This window comes from Bipolaris sorokiniana (assembly GCF_000338995.1).
Source record: "Bipolaris sorokiniana ND90Pr unplaced genomic scaffold COCSAscaffold_8, whole genome shotgun sequence".
Lineage (NCBI taxonomy): Eukaryota > Fungi > Ascomycota > Dothideomycetes > Pleosporales > Pleosporaceae > Bipolaris > Bipolaris sorokiniana.
This window is the reverse complement of record NW_006911902.1, coordinates 523,887-539,925: the sequence shown is the minus strand read 5'-3', so window position 1 is coordinate 539,925 and position 16,039 is coordinate 523,887. Positions and strand designations below refer to the sequence as shown.

The following is a 16,039-nucleotide window of genomic DNA, read 5'->3' as shown; positions in this document are numbered from 1 at the left end:
CATTGAAAGTCTGGGTATATTACATATAATCACATGATGCGCCAAAATTGAAGTCGTGTCGCAAGATGCGGGAGTAGGGATGGCTAGCCAAAGTTTGTCACCAATGGCTGTAGGTAAATATATACGCAGAGTGGGTTCGCAAGAAGGATACGGTTTTGTGGCTGTTTTGTTAGGGGTATCAAAGGGACAATAGGCGTCGAGTCTGGAAGCGCGTGTTTGTGTGATTAGCTCTGACATCGGCCCTTTGGGAACGGCCGAGCATTCCCCTCCCAAATGCAAGGTCACACATACCCATGGACAGACTCAGAGGCCATCCAACGCTAACCGTGCCCGCCCATTGAACTCGAGAAAAGGGGCGGGTCGCGATAATTTTTGTTGGAATCAGCAATTCGACAGTACAGTACGAGTACTTGCTGACGAGCACATGCAGCGTGTCCAAGTATGGTGTGCTCCGCCCTGTGCAAGGGACGGCCAAGTGTAGCGTAGTGCAACCCATGCTGATGCCGTTGTACGCGTTGCCATGTCGGCGCTGTGGGGTGACAGGTCGCTCGTCGCATCATCCCGGCATGACCACCCCCATGTCTCCAGACAGACGGCTGTGCTCGGCATCGGTGCGCTTCATCCGTTGGTTCACGGATGACCAGACCAGGTCTGCTGCGTCTCCTGGCAAAAGCATGCATCCGTGTTCTTCTAATACTTTACTTTATTGGGGGGAGCCCTGCCTAAGGCATGTGAATTGCGCGTCGCATTCGGACCCTTGCGAACCTTGGGCCACTCACTTACTTGACTTGACGCTGGTTACCTTTCTCTTAATACAACTTGTAATCCCCTCGGTCAGTCCACTGGTCCTGCGCCGACGCCATACTTTATCACTTCCTTCGCCCTCGCCTCGCCCCGCCCCTACCCACCTACTTGTTTGATGGCGCATCCGACTCGCTCCTAGGCCCCTTCCACTCCAGAGCCCAACCTTTCGATGCTGAAATCCTCCCGTCAGCCCATACATCAGTATGAGCTGGTCCCGCGAGACTCTATCGACGAAGAGCAGCACAATGCTGGTCGCGACCCTTTGGACACCACCACCTTTTCCAGGCCATCATGGCTCGACCGTTTGCCCTGGCCCTTGACTAATGTCAACAAACTCTCAGAGCGAGCCGTATACGTTCACTACGTCACCCCGCGCCGACGCAAGCGATCCCTCCTGCGCCTCATATACTGGACTATATTCTCCATTCCTTACCTATTAATCCTTCTTGTCCTCGTCACTGGCGCTTTCTTTCCGAGTTACACTATCCGACCACCCCACTATGACGAACTACGCAAGCGTGCAATTACTACCGGCCGCGCAAACCCATATAATGAAACAGTGTTTATAGTAGCATCGCTTGCTGAGCACAAGGGCGACTTAACTTCCGGGGCTTGGGGAAAAGAAGTGCTCCAGCTTATAGATCTGCTCGGGCCGGAGAATGTGCATCTGAGCATATACGAGGATAACCCAGACCCGGTCACCAAGCAGTCCTTGAAGGCATTTCGCGACGAGGTCAAATGTAGGTGTATTCTTCGACGTTGCGGCGGACCCCACTGATTGACCCATTAGGCAATTCTACTATCGTAGCCGAAGATCTCGACCTCGCTTCTCTGCCCCATGTTACACTACCGAACGGTGAGGAACGCCTTAAAAGGATTGCGTTCCTTGCCGAGGTTCGCAACCGCGCGCTGGCTCCAATTGACACGCATGGTGTGAAATTCGATAAACTCCTCTACCTCAACGATGTAAACTTCGATCCCATCGAAGCCGCCCAGCTCCTCTTCGCAACAAATATCGACTCGAACGGACATGCAGACTATGCTGCAGCATGCGCCGTCGATCACATTATGCCCTTCAAATTCTACGACCGCTTCGCAACCCGAGATTACGACGGCATGGTGACCGGCTTACCCTTCTTCCCGTGGTTCACCAGCGCAGGTACGGCAACGAGCAGGAGCGATGTACTCGAGGGCAGGGACGCTGTACGGGTACGAAGCTGCTGGAGCGGCATGGTGGCTTTTGAAGCAAAGTGGTTCCAGGCCCGAGCCGGAGCACCGGCAGAAGCTGCGGACCCACAGGTCCAGTCGCCTAACCGCGATTTATCCCCTCTCCGGTTCCGATACGACAAAGAGCAATTCTGGGAGGCATCCGAGTGCTGTCTGATCAACGCGGATCTCCAGTACCGAATGTCGGGCAAAGACAGACCTACACAGTCCAGGATATACATGAATCCATTTGTGCGGGTGGCTTACGATGAGAAAACCTTGAGCTGGCTTTCGTTGATCCGTCGCCCAGAACGCCTCTACGCCCCGATCCACGACATTCTCAACTACTTCGTTGGGTTCCCCGAGACACAGGCACGCTTCACTGAGGAGCCTGATGAGGTTGTCACGGACAAGGTCTGGGTTTTTGACAACCCAGCTGCGGCCTTTGCACCGAATGCGACAGAAGTGCAGCTCGCCGGACACTATGTTGAGCGCACGCGAAAAGTGGAACCCGGTGGCTACTGTTCCTCGCCTAATCTGCTGGTGATCAACGAGAAGCCTGAACACGGCCCCGGTTCATGGAGCAAGATTCCTCTTCCCAGGATACCGGGACACTGAGCATCCCAACCACAGCCACTAGATCACGACTTTCTTTTCTCTTCTGTATCTTAACATTTAGCGTTTTTGTTTTCTTTGTCATGCATAGCGTAACGGTGGGATAGCGTTTGTAGCCTATCCGGGCTGATCACTGTCATCATTCAAATGAAGACACGTCCTCCGACTGGCACAAAGCAGGTCGTTTGAGGACTTTGAAGATGTTGTTTTGCCGTTGGCAATTTCATGCGTATCCAACCAGAGAGTGGGCGCTAGACTTTTTTTTTGTGTGTCTCGCGGCACCCTTAGTTCAATGATATTTGTGCCGGTGTGGAAATTCATACAAAGCTAGTTTCATGCTACTGATATGCTACTGAGTTACCCCACGTCATGAGCATTGCGGTCACACACACACCGCCACCATGTGCCTACTCTGCAGTATCACATGCTCCTCATTGTTCTCCCTGTTCTCTCATTGAAGACGAGTAATATAAGCGTTTTGTTTTCTCTATACTATTCTAGACTCTTCATGGCTGTATATATACGCAAACCAGCATTCCCTTGACGTCTCAGAACAGTCAATCATGAGTTTCGCGACGAGTCGAGTCTGGCCAATGACGCCACGCGTTATTCATCCTTCTCGCCAAGCCGCTAGTCCTAAGTCTCACATCTGCAAGATGCGCGCTAAGAGGCCAACACGGTGCGAAGAAACACGGCTCATCTGACCCAGGGTCTCTTTCTTTGTATATACTCCAATTTACATCCTCTTATCGCTCTGCCGCGTCTGCTCCGATAGACAGGGCCTTTTGGCGACTATTCCGCAACAATTCATTCAAACAAAACCCACCGGGGACTCGGGATACCGACGTCATTCCGCACAGTACTTGCAGGAACATCATGAGACTCGACAATGACACCCGTGGGTGGATCATGACCGTGGTCAGCGGTATTGGTATGTTTCTACGCAGTTGTACAGCAGCTGCATGCCGATCTGCTTCACACTCTAACAAGAATTCGGGCTAACGCGTGAATAGCGTGCACATTCGGCGGTAAGAACAGACCCGCCCTCCGCAGTTTGATTTTTGGGTCAGACTGCTCCGGTAGCGACTCTCAAAACTGACATTGGCCAGCCTCGATAATATGTGTTGATGTTATTATTCGTCAGTTTCCGGGCAAGAAGAACTTCAAAATCGAGCAGAGTAATGCTTTTCTGTCGACGGGACTAAGTCTTTCTTTTGGCGTTATGGTGAGTTTTCACGTCCATCTGCACTATGCGTTCCATCAATTAATTTGAGTTCCAGATCTTTTCATCATTGTATAGCATGCTTCCCTCAGCAAAGAAGTATTTGATAGGTGGCGGCATGTCACCAAGGAATGCGATATTAACTATGATTGGATGTTTTCTAGTTGGTGCTCTTGGCATTTCCGTCCTCTCTGGCATCCTGCACAAGTACATTCCACATTCAGTTGTAGACTGCAACGATGAGCATGGCGATGAAGAACATGGAAAAGACGAGGAAGAGCATGGGCATTCACATGAACCGATGCAGGAGCAACAACCTGGATTGCCACAAGCAGAAGCACATCACGAACACCGAGCATATGGAACCAGTAGCGAGACCTCGAATGCCGGCCAATCACAAAGACCATCGCTGCACAAATCTATCTCGTCCAAAATGTCTCAACTGGTAACTCGAGCCGAGAAAGCATGTGACAACAACCACAACGGGGAATGCTATGGCGATTTCTGCGAGATCCGACCTACGCGTTTGCAGTCGAGGAAGTCCCTTGGCAGCCTGACAGCCATACGACCATCTGCTGCGAGCAGGAATCAAAACTCGCAAGGCCCGCATGACCGGAAGTTGGTATTGGAGGACGTAGATGAGACCACTCCTCTAATTCCTACGAGATCTATCCCGGCCACATTGGAAAGCTCTCTCGCCAGCCTACCGCCCGCAAACGGCCATGCAAGCACCAACACACACCAAATTGCCCCAACGCACAAACACAGCCGTAGTTCCTCAGTCTCCTCTCACTCATCACATGATTCCCATTTCCACGGCCACAACCATGGCCATAGCCACGAACATGGACACGGGCACGACCTACCCCAATCTCAACACCACCACCACGTCCCTACCAACGTTTTCCTCTCCCTTGGCCTACAAACCAGCACCGCAATCGCACTTCACAAGATTCCAGAAGGATTCATCACATATGCTACTAATCACGCAAACCCAACGCTCGGTTTCTCCATCTTCCTCGCACTCTTCGTCCACAACATTACCGAAGGCTTTGCCCTTGCCCTTCCACTCTACCTAGCCATCAATTCCCGATGGAAAGCAATGCTCATCTCCACAATCCTCGGCGGCGTAAGTCAACCACTGGGCGCCGGCGTAGCGGCGCTCTGGTTCAAAGTGCAAGGCCGAGGCCGAGGCAGCGGCACCGAAGACGGAGAAATGGACACGATTTACGGGTGCATGTTTGCCGTTACAGCGGGCATCATGGCTATGGTGAGCTTGCAGTTGCTGGGTGAGAGTCTGGACTTGACGAATAGCCGGCGACTATGCTTTGTGAGTGCCTTTGCGGGCATGGGCATTTTGGGGTTGAGCAGTGCGCTTACGGCGTAAAAATTATGGTTTGGATAAACTTTGATTGAGGAGATGAAGAATAGAAAAGAAGAAAAGAAAGAATGGGAAAACATTTTGACGATAAAGACTGCTTTTTTCTGGCTGTAAAAACATTCATGAGCATATACACATATATAGGCGTTGTTGTTAACAATCAGTTGAGCATAATATAAGCTCTTTTTTTGTGGACTTGGAAGAGCTTTGGACTCGGATTCTCTACAAGCTGTTTGGGCATTACGGTTCTTGCTTGCGAAAGAATCTACAAAACAATCAATGCTGTTACCCGACCATTTATTACCCATTACTACTGCTCTCGTGCATCGAAATCGTCAGACGTCCGGGGGTATTCTTCGCCGGGCTGAGGCACAATGTTCTCGACTTCGGCTCTTGCTTCTTCCCATGCTGCCTTGTTGCGTTTTGCCCAGTCAATGTGACATTGTGCAAATTCCATCTAGAAAAGTGGTCAGTATTTGGCATACAGACCGTGATCAGGGGGGTTAGGTTGCTTACCATGTATCGTCGCAAATCTTCTTCCTTTTCGTTCTGGAATCTCCGCAAGTCCTTCATCACGCCTGCACTTGCATCCTTGGTATCTTTCTCTGCGACACCCAGTGCTTGTTCGAGCTATCTGTTGTTAGTGTCTTCCACATGTTCATGCTTTGCCTCATGTATTTACCTGAACCAGACTATCCCTCGTCTTGCCTATCTGGTCCCGCCGTGTCTTTTCTGGATCAACGTCCGCCATACCTCTGAATGCATGCGTGATAGAACCGAATAACTTGTTAGTTACAAAGTTCCCGCTTGCTGTCTTCTTGTGCTGGTTGGAGGGCGGAGAGTAACTATCAGGAGCCCCTTGAGCGCTTGATGGCGGGTCACTATGTGTGGGAGGAAAGTCGGAGTCTATCGATGCCCTATCATCCTCTGACCGGCCTTGTTGATCGGGGTCGCTACCACTACGCTGTGAGCTGTATGAAGCCGCACGACTCCTTGAGGGCGCGTGGCTGACTCCGCTCAGATGTTGTTCCAGGCGTTTTGACTCCGCCTCACTTCTTTCTAGTGACTCAAGCAAGTTGCGCTTCTTCTCCAACTCGTCTTTTGTCATATCTTCCTGTATCCTCTTGAGTACTCGGTATCGAAGAATGGAACGTACGACTCCGGCGAATTGCGCGCTTTCACGCATCGGCTCTGAGAAGCTTGCGCTGAGAGATGAAGATAGTTCGGTGGTTGCGATATAAGTCGAATCGACTGCTTGTCCGACCTTTTCGATGGCGGCAGCAAGTGTTTGCGTTTGTTCGGAAAGTGAGAAGGCGTTGAATCGCGCACCAAGATCAGCCATGTCTTCTCCCCAGTTTCCCAGATGCATAAGTAACCGCCTGTTAACCTTCTCCATGGGGCCCTGCAGCAAGTTTTCCAGGTCTTTCGAGGAGTTCTCGAAACTAACAAAGTATGGATCCAATTCTTCTTCTGACATGTCTCTTGTCTCAGGAGGGAAACGACCAAAGATTGCGGGGCCTGGCGTGGTATGCGCGGCTGCTGAAGGCAAAGCTGCATTGTTGGCAGGCGCTACTGGCGTGCCGGAGCTAGAAGTTGCGCCGCCAGATTTGAGTTTGGCGGATGATGAGGGAACAGGGAGGTAGCTATGCGCTTGCGTGGGATTTGCGGGATCTAGTGGGGGTGCTTTGAGGATCTGTTTGGGGATGTTGGAGATGGGTGGACTATTTAGAACGTCGGCCTAGCGCACATCAATTCCGCACATACAAAGAAATTCCATGGGAGTAACGTACCCAGCTCGTGTAAGGATCGAGAAATCTCCAAAAGACACCATCTTCCAAGATATCTTTCATCTTTCTACACCTATTTAAGAAGACAGCCAACATGCGCTTTCGCAGCTCAATGATCCCGGCGTCTTCCTTTGCTTTTGTCGGTTTTGCGGCGTAGTCGGCCATGGTGTGTTTCTCCGGGATCGGCGGTACAACGAGTGTTGGGTGTAGTCTGACCAGTTCAGCGCGCAGTGATGCGAACTCGGAATATCTGCGCTTGACCTCAAGACCCTATGCCCGTTAGCCTCTTGTCATGCGCGACGACATCTCCACCTACGCCACAATTGATGGTGTACTGTATGTAGTTTACACCGTCTTTCCCCGCACCTGTAATCAGAATGAGCTGGTCCCGCTGCTCATACAGCCATTGCTCTACGCGCGCATCATAACCGCCCTTCTTAGGCGCCTTTGCATCTAGGTTATCGGCGCGATCCTCATTGTAGTCGATATCGCTCAGGTCGCGCTGGCTGATATACTCTGGCGAGCCATGTGCGGGGGAGGATGCCTCGGAGGGAGGAGTGGCGGGACGATACGGAACTTTGCTGGTGTCAGTTGACCATGCTGGCAGTCACTTGACCGGGCATCAAGAAGCCTTACGGGCAGTTGGTGAAGCCAGACCGGGGATATCTGAAGCGTTTGAATCGTGGCGGGCAAAGGATCCATATGGATTATTGTCCTCGTCGTCCCACATGGCGCCAATAGGATTGCGGCAATTTCAAGGGAAGATGAGGAGGTCTTCTTCTTCTTTTTTGTTGTTTCTACCTGCGCGTGAGTAAGACAGGGCGGCAGCAAGTGTGGGTGTCGAGGATCTAGAGCTTGGAGTAGAGTGGAGCTCCAGGCCCTCACGGCAGTCAGGCAGGCGGCAGGGCAACGGTGACGTTGGTCGACTTGGCCCAAGCTCGTCCATGTCAGCCGCACTGCCAGCCTCCGCAACGTGCGCCTCCCCTCTTCTTCACACTTACACTACGAACTGTCTATATACTAACGCGCTGCATTCTGATAGTATCGCAGGTATTCTCAAGCCAATATTTGCCCCGTCATTCTTCCTCCAACACATGCTCCTTTATGAAAACCACTCGATCGTTGATGCTTCTGATCATGTCTTTAAAAAGGCACACGATGTGAAGACGAAGTGAGCAAGTTGGAGAATGTTAGAAAAACATTTCTGCATCTAACTGTAAATCTTATATTCGCTCAAATCTTGGAGAAAATCCCTATATTTATCTCCGCCCTACAGTCTCATCTTCAGCAGACTCTCCCTGACCCCAGCAGGATCTGGACTATCCTCCCAGCCACAGTCTCTGCGTGTTTTCGAGAGGCAGTCAATTTCAACAGCACCCTTAACTCAAGGACATATTCCAGCGCCCCAACTTGGGACTTCCCGAATCTAAGACTGGTATTGAAGAAAAATTACACAAAAGGAGACTAATATCTATAGTAAGCACCAGCCACTAATGGAGAACGTTTGGGAGAGATTTTGTATGTTATAATCTTAAATGTCAATAGAGTAGGGTGTATTCGCAACTTAAACTTTTTCAATTCAATGAACTGAGATTATTGGAAAAGCAGAAGCACACTAATTCTTTGTTCAAACGATGTTTAAGATAGTGCTATTGATTTGGGATAAGTTTCTAAGTTGTACTGTATTCCCTCTACATAAATTCTTAGGCTTGGGGGCTACTACGAGTAAATGACAAACGACCATAGCTACAACTCTACTCCTGAAGTCTTCACCCCACAAAGGCCATCTCTAACCCATGAATTCATCATTCGATACATCCGCGACCACTCCAAGGAGATCCTACGCAACACGGTACGACACCTTGGTCGTCCCCTTGGACCTTGCAATCTTCTTAACCTCAATCCTCCCCACCTGACTACAATCCTGCACATGCGTCCCACCACACGGATAACTCCCCAGCCCCTCCATCTCCACCACCCTCCCCATCGTTTCCCCCTCAGGCAACGTAAACCCCTCACTTGCATAGCACTTCTGCATCAGCTCCTCCATCGACCACCAATGAATCTTAATCGGCCGCGCAGACTTGACGAACTCGTCCGTTTTGGCTTGGATAACGTCTTTGTGCTTTGCTTCCAGGCTTCCAATGAAAACGACAGAAGCAGAGTCCGGGTAGTGCGATGCTTTTGATTCTTTGAGCGGGGGTAGCACGCCTTCGCGGCAGAGCGCGTGGATGGCGAGGCTCATGATGTGGCCGGCGCTGTGGAGCCGTGAGTGCAGCAGTCGCTTCTCTGCATCTACGTGCTGCTGGAGTGCGTCTCCCGGGGTAAAAGGTACCTTGAAGGATCCGTTGGAGGGGTCGAAGCGGCCGAAATGCAGGATTTGGTTGCCTTCGGCGGGTTGCCGGACGGATTTTACTTGGAATGTAGGCGTGTCTTTGGTTGCTGCGTCATCTGAAGGGGCCATGGTTCCGATGTCTGAGGGTTGGCCGCCGCCCTGGACATGGAAGATGGTTGAGTCTGTAATTATGGCGTGTTCTACGTCTGATGCATCTTTCACCAGGTCTTTATCTGGTGGCGGGAGTTCGGATACTGGGACGATAGAGACGACTTTGGCGCCGTGAAGCAGGCGTTGGCCATCTTTTTGGTAGACGAGTTGCGTTGCTTCAGTCATTGTCTGTGATGAGAAAGTTAGTAAGCTGTTGCTACGTATATTTCCGGATATAAGGGGCCGAAGGGCAGCTAATACGTACCCTGAAGAAACGTTGGAATACTTTTCGCGACAGATTGGAGTAGTAGGTAGATGAGGAGAGGTATCGTTCGTTGAATTGGAAACTTGAGAGGAGTGATTGAACAGAGTGGCAGAACCGTGGGCGATGGCCAGGCTATTTACGTGCATGTTACATGACTGCAACAACACCTACTGTACCTGGTAAGCGAGGGCGTGCACTACCCGCGCACCCACGCGCCACTCGTTCGTCACAATCTAGATTTTTTTGCCAAGACCGCAGGGCGCTGCCTTTTGCCGCTTTCGGATGAGCAGCCCCAATTCGATCCAGTGGGGTGGATTGCGTATTCAACCCACCCGCTTGTGCTACGCCGCACCTCATCACCCTGCAATGCCGCGGCACTGGTTGGACCCATGTTATCATGTGGATGCCCTTCTACCTAACGAATTGGTACAGGTGCAGGAGCTCTATTTCTTCTCCACATTTTTATATTCAAAGCTAGTTTGATATCCAGTACTACTATACTATCCCCATTCCCACATACTCATCTCCTCGACGACGCTTCTGGTAACGCAACCGAATATCACTCTGAATCCTTCGGACCCTCGAATCCTTCATGGCAGCCACATGTCCCTAAATCTTGTAGAACAAGACTTTGCCAGTCACCGCAATCCTGGCCCCGCATAGCAGGAGGAAGCCTGCAACCATAGATGCTGCTGCAAATGCTTGGGCGTAAACATAGTGACCATCATTCTTCGTGATCAAAATACCCGCAATGGGTGGACCTGTCAAGACTGAGAAACTCACAATCGTCTGCAGTCCTGGTTAGTCGCCATTTTCCTTTAACATACTGCGTCCTGTGTTGAAAACTTACAAAGATCATGCCCATTCTCACTCCCGCTTTCTTCAAATCAGTCGTCAAGCTACTCAAAGTAGCTGGAAACATTGCCTGAAGGCCGTTTCCTACAACACCATAAACTACAGTCCATGCATATAGCCCTCCTCGAGATGTGATGCCAATCATCGCCCAGGCGCAAACGATTGAAGCAGCAGTGACCATAAGAAGGATGTTCATGGGTCCAGTGTATCGGTCCGCTAGGTAAGCAGGGAGAGTGCGACCTATGATACCAACACCGTTGAGCACCAAGAACAAGTTGAATGACTCGTTTTGAGGTATACCGATGATGTCGACACCGAACGAACTCACATAGTAGAAAGCAAAATAAACGCCCCAGAAAGTCAGAAAGATGCCGACTGCAAACAGGCTGTAGGACGCCTCTTTGAACGCAGCAAGATCGACGATTGGTCCCGTACTATAAGGCGGAAGTCTTGGTTTGGCCAAAATATTCGAGAGGACCAAGCAAGCTGTAGTCGTAAAACCCAACGCCCTCATGGTCCAGCCATAGCCAACCGCTGGGACTAGTTGCTGAAACATGGCTGGGTAGACCAATCCGCCCGTCGCACTGCCACATGCGCAAATGCCAATGGCCAGCATCTTTCTCTTCGCAAAATACGTCGAGACAATTGCGAGAGCAGGGCAGAATAGGCACCCGGCACCGACACCGACGCAGATTCCCTGAGCAAGAAACAAGTGCCAGTACTGTGTGGATATAGAGGCCATGAAAATACCGAGCAAAGTCAATACGGTTCCGAATGCTGCGAAGCATGAGCGGTTTATTCTTTTCGTCACAACGAGGTGATATTTGAAGAATTCATCACTCACCGAAGGTTGCACGGAAATATCCTGCATCAGTCAAACGGCCTGAGAATGTACCGATGAAGAACACTAAGAAGACCTGCACGCTCCCTATCCATGCTACATCGGCATGAGAACGCTTCAGGAAATCCACATAGTAGGTTTCATAGACACCGAACGAGTTGATATTGCCCCTGGATTGATGTTAGAATGATTCCGATTCATATTTGCTATGCAGTGAAAGTCGGGTGTTAGAGTATCTCACCAGGTGTTCATGATGACCAGATGTCCTACTAGGACCTGAGTCCAGGCGCGAAGCCCACCATCTGGAGGCGGACCCGGGTCTTTCCAACTTGCCCTGCTTTTCTCTCGCTCTAGCTGTCCCCCATTCCCTTCTTCAATGGAATCGCTTTGAGAATCATCTGCGGGTTCCGAAAACATAGTGGGTTCTTTGACACGATCGGCAGAAGTGGCCATATTGACGGATATGTTTTGATGACCCTTCCCTACTTGATTCTCAGTAGTAAAAGGCAAAGCGATCTTCCAATCGAAATCAGATTCGTGGACTTCGTATGTTTGCGTGAGTAGTGAGGGAGTCAGGCAAACCTGGTCAAACGGGCACGTTCGACAACACGTGGGGCAACGGGATGCACTCGCCACTCGCACTCGAGGGCAGATAAGGTAAGAAGAAAGGGTAAGAGAAAAAGGTACTGGAGGCGACTTCCTACCAGGTAATAAGCACTCAGGTGGGTTCCCGTCACCAGCATCTACTCAGTTACTACCCCACTACAGAAACAAACGAGCATTATATTCCGCCAATGAAGCACAATGGCCCTTTTGGATGATTCACACATTGTACAAACGAATGTAACGGTCGGTCTTTTGGCATAGATTGAATGACTCGGTAAAAAAACGCCCAGCGCTAATAGCTGTGAGGGGCTCTGCACGCGGCGGGTCCGGGGAGCAGGCTTCGTCTTGGCTTGTTATATGCAGGGACTTTGCACGCCCTTTGCAACCCGATGCTGACTAGATCTTGTAAGATTGACCGCTATTTTTTTTGTGAAACGTAAGGGATCTGCGAGACCCTGCGGCCGATATCGTCGTTCCTGTCTTTGCGAATTGAGCCAATGAGATTGCATATGCGGTGTGCGAGGTGGAGCGAAGGAATATGTACAATAGCACCATTGACTGTTGGACGGGACAGCTTGATGATTGTAAATGTCGGAAGCAGGCTTCCTGTTTCATCAGCTTGGCCTTTAGTCCTTGTTGGCAGTGGCAAAGCACAAGTCCATGACCCATTGTCAGCCGTGCTAGATGGGATCCGATTTGCTTCGCTGGAAAGGCCCACCATATGCACCTCGCGTAAGTCTCTCATTCGCCTGGTATAACGGTGGAGATATCCAAAATGAGTTAATGGTTGTTGTTTTTGGCGCTTACAAGTGCCGGTAAAGGAATCCATTCAGCCTCATGTGCGGCACATGCCGTGCGACCGGATTTCATCCAAAATCCACTAGCCTAATTTGGGCTTAGACCCGACCACCTGCGCATAGGATTTCTGCTAAGGAAATGCTGCATGCAAAACACATGCACGCAAGGCCGGCCGTTCCTCGCAGACTTGTGGTGCGAAGAAGCTGTCTAGTTTGTCCTCGAAATGACATGGAGGCGGTCCGCTCCGCCCGCGGCCCGCAATTTTCTAAGACCTCTGCAAGGCCCCTCTTGGCTGAGGGGTGGTTCGGTAGGCGTACGTACGCTCCTATTCACATGGAAACGGTTATTGTAATCATGCATTCACTCGAGTCATGGTGTATAGTTCATGGTTGAATTGGTGGACCGTATCATTTCCCTGGAATGCGACTATACTAACAACTAAAGTCTCAGCAATGTCGCACAATTCGTAATCCATCATCCGTGGTCTTTGTGCTGCAGCTATGTTACACAAGCTGACCTCGGCGGAAGCTGGATTACTATTCCGATACCGACATACTGCTCGCAAAGCCAGGCAACCTTCAAAGTGGGGGGCTAATGTCGAGTCCCGTAACGCTCAGCTTGAACGAATCGTTTCTGTTGACTACATTAGTAAAAGTACACTAAAAAGCCAAGCGTGAAAGCAACCATACCTCGAGTAACTTCCAGCGACATCTAGGTCCAATCTGCCCCTCAAGCAATCATCAAAGTCAGCTGCGACCATCATCATGCTATCGTCATCCTCCCACAGAGGCCCTTTGAGTATCTCTCCTAGCGGAGATATAATGCATGAACCACCTCGGGACACAAAGTCTTCGCTTTCAGCCTTCTCCCCGTAGATCCAGGCCGGCTGGTTTTGTTTCTTCAAGCATTGGTTCGCACTCAGGACGTAGCATCTCCCCTCACAAGCTACGGTCGTCATGAGAGCCGACCAAGTCTCACGCGCGTCCGCTGTCGGCGCCAGATAGAGGTTGACATTCTGGCTGTAGAGAGAATGACGCAGTAGTGGCATGTAGTTCTCCCAGCAGATTGCGGCCGCCAGCGTGATATGGACACCCTTGATGTCGGTTGTAACAGCACGGAGCGAGGACGGCTGTCCCTGACCCCAGATCAGGCGCTCGCTTCCAGTCTGATAATCGTAATTCAGCCTCTCAAGTTTGGAATGATCAGCATGAATCTTAAAAGGGTAAACTTACTGGCATCACCTTTCGCCTCTTGCCAATTACTGGTACAATGTTAGCTCCTCCTAGTATCCCTGTAGCTTCAATACGCGTAAGACCCACCTCCCAACTTAGGACAAACATAGACAACGGCACAGTACAAAGTACCACCAGACCGCTCAACTAACCCCGTAACAATGAAGATCCCCGTCTCTTTCGCTACCTGTTCGAGCTTCTCTCGCGTACCGTCGCCCCGCCGCACCCTCCCTGAACTTCCTTCCTCCTGCCCCTCCAATTCCCTCTTCACCCACTTTTCTCCCGCTCCCTCGGGCGTATCACCTAGGTCAACGGCATCCTTGTAGTAGTTGAGATATTGCTCTCTGCCCTCAGCTGTACGGCCTCCCACGGCAGCACCGAACGTGGCGCCTCGTGGGTAACCACCGATGTAGGCCTCGGGGAAGAGAATCAAATCTGGCGAGGGATCTGCCTTTGAGGCTTTGAGGCACTGCTCCGACAGCGCCTCGAGCGTCTCCGCAGTGGTGGATTGCGTGTGCTTTTGGCACACAGCGAGGTAGATCGGTTGGGATGGAGTGGCCATTTTCTTCAGCTGTTGAAAGGACTTGTCCCGTGCACTGATAATGATTTTAAAGAACTTTAAATTGAATATAGTACGTGGTTTGTTATTCGAGCTTCATATACAGAGGGGCAACATCCAAAGTTATACACCCATCGTGAACCGTGCCACAAGAAGAGCCCCGCGGCTCGCAACCTGTAGGGCGCAAATCAATACAAGACCCCGCTTAACGCACCACAGCGATTTTGCCCCGACCTCACAAATCCTCAGGGTATCGGCAACAATTCATATGGGGGTTAGCATCATCTGAAAGGATGCAACGGCGAACGCCGTCAGGCCCCCCGGGCCTCGTACCCGTTGACTTGACCATTTGACAATTTCGGTAGCGATCTCTGTTCCTCCACTCGACCCCATAATACTAAGACTCAAGTTTGACGGGTATGAACTTCACTCTGCTAACTGTTTTCTACCCCACGTCGCCTTCTGCATAAGTAGTTGGTACGTACGGGCCGGGCGGCTAGATGCGTGGCGTCGGCATGCATCCATCCCACATCTGCATGCAACGGTTGCATGCAAGCGAGGAGGACCCTTGTTGTTCCTCTTCAGCTCGGAGATGCGATAGCCTCCGATGTCGTTGAGGATCGGCATGAAAGAGTGATGAGACTCTTACATGCAAGAGATGACAGTTGTTGGCGAAACCACGTGAATGGGAAGAGTCAGTAGTTGGAGGAATAATACTAACGAAAACAAATAATAGAGGGGATTCAATATGGTTATTCATCTGGGTACTAGTGTGCTGGTTGCAGGCTTGAGTACCGCTGAGTGAATGAGAAATGTTATTGGGCTTGCGTTTATGGGAGTATGTGAAGAGACTGAGTACATTTGAAATATATGTTTTCATTATGTGGTTGTAGTTAGTTATTCAGGGTACAGTAGTAGTAGCTAAGAGCTTCGCCTCCTACTACAGGGGGGTGACAAAAAAAAAACGTAGTTAAAAAAGTAATAGTTTTTAAAAGATGATAACTCAGCTTATAGAGCACCTATACTTAAACGGGTTAGTCCATTGAAAACTAGATATCAAGGAGTTTATAATGACTATATTACGTAATGCTTAGTAAGCTTATTCCTGGCTACAAAACATGCTAAAGTTCGAGAAGTAATTTTTCTAGATTCTAACTAAATATTTCGCGCTGCTATTTTTAGATCTTATATACTAACAAGTGCTATATATAGTTAGATTAGTGAGATATATAATATATATTAAGATAGAGATATATTATCTATTAATTTTTTGTGATATAAAAATACTTTGTTTTAAAACAAGATTATTTCTATTATCTTTGTAATGGGCTGCGCCCGTGGAGTGAAAGCACGTGATTGTATCACGTGCCTACATCACGTGCC

At 50.1% G+C, this 16,039-nt stretch overlaps 5 protein-coding genes across 5 annotated transcripts; 1 reads left to right on the top strand and 4 right to left on the bottom strand.

Moving 5' to 3' along the window:
- Positions 1-782: 782 nt before the first annotated feature.
- COCSADRAFT_200116 (glycosyltransferase family 69 protein) lies at positions 783-5,234 on the top strand (the record flags this gene model as incomplete). The annotated part of the gene is made up of 4 exons (XM_007702457.1): positions 783-1,544; positions 1,595-2,524; positions 3,735-3,850; positions 3,906-5,234. The coding sequence occupies exons 1-4, from the start codon at positions 974-976 to the stop codon at positions 5,232-5,234; spliced, it is 2,946 nt and encodes a 981-aa protein (XP_007700647.1). The 5' UTR covers positions 783-973.
- Positions 5,235-5,386: 152 nt separating this feature from the next.
- On the bottom strand, positions 5,387-7,745 carry COCSADRAFT_358050 (uncharacterized protein; the record flags this gene model as incomplete). Its single annotated transcript, XM_007702456.1, has 6 exons — positions 5,387-5,685; positions 5,745-5,858; positions 5,911-6,966; positions 7,019-7,285; positions 7,332-7,591; positions 7,652-7,745. 6 exons carry the CDS (start codon positions 7,743-7,745, stop codon positions 5,539-5,541), a joined length of 1,938 nt encoding a protein of 645 aa, XP_007700646.1. The 3' UTR covers positions 5,387-5,538.
- A 902-nt stretch (positions 7,746-8,647) lies between these two features.
- Positions 8,648-9,944, bottom strand: COCSADRAFT_143708 (uncharacterized protein). Its single transcript, XM_007702455.1, has 2 exons — positions 9,766-9,944; positions 8,648-9,689 (listed from the first exon to the last, which is right to left on the bottom strand). The coding sequence occupies exon 2, from the start codon at positions 9,684-9,686 to the stop codon at positions 8,856-8,858; it is 831 nt and encodes a 276-aa protein (XP_007700645.1). The 5' UTR covers positions 9,687-9,689; positions 9,766-9,944; the 3' UTR covers positions 8,648-8,855.
- A 430-nt stretch (positions 9,945-10,374) lies between these two features.
- Positions 10,375-11,878, bottom strand: COCSADRAFT_91678 (uncharacterized protein; the record flags this gene model as incomplete). Its single annotated transcript, XM_007702454.1, has 4 exons — positions 10,375-10,554; positions 10,616-11,397; positions 11,465-11,631; positions 11,703-11,878. The coding sequence occupies 4 exons, from the start codon at positions 11,876-11,878 to the stop codon at positions 10,375-10,377; spliced, it is 1,305 nt and encodes a 434-aa protein (XP_007700644.1).
- Positions 11,879-13,249: 1,371 nt separating this feature from the next.
- COCSADRAFT_37338 (uncharacterized protein) lies at positions 13,250-14,808 on the bottom strand. The gene is made up of 4 exons (XM_007702204.1): positions 14,185-14,808; positions 14,098-14,126; positions 13,555-14,030; positions 13,250-13,498 (listed from the first exon to the last, which is right to left on the bottom strand). The coding sequence occupies exons 1-4, from the start codon at positions 14,657-14,659 to the stop codon at positions 13,444-13,446; spliced, it is 1,035 nt and encodes a 344-aa protein (XP_007700394.1). The 5' UTR covers positions 14,660-14,808; the 3' UTR covers positions 13,250-13,443.
- Between the last annotated feature and the right edge of the window lie 1,231 nt (positions 14,809-16,039).

What these genes read in the sequence shown, in the direction of transcription:
- COCSADRAFT_37338 (XM_007702204.1), bottom strand. Translation starts at nt 14,659, where the DNA reads ATGGCCACTCCATCCCAACCGATCTACCTCGCTGTGTGCCAAAAGCAC. An exon ending in TGTTTGTCCTAAGTTGGGAG is followed by an intron (nt 14,127 to 14,184) that starts GTGGGTCTTACG and finishes ACATTGTACCAG; the next exon opens with TAATTGGCAAGAGGCGAAAG. An exon ending in GTCGCTGGAAGTTACTCGAG is followed by an intron (nt 13,499 to 13,554) that starts GTATGGTTGCTT and finishes TGTAGTCAACAG; the next exon opens with AAACGATTCGTTCAAGCTGA.
- COCSADRAFT_143708 (XM_007702455.1), bottom strand. Translation starts at nt 9,686, where the DNA reads ATGACTGAAGCAACGCAACTCGTCTACCAAAAAGATGGCCAACGCCTG.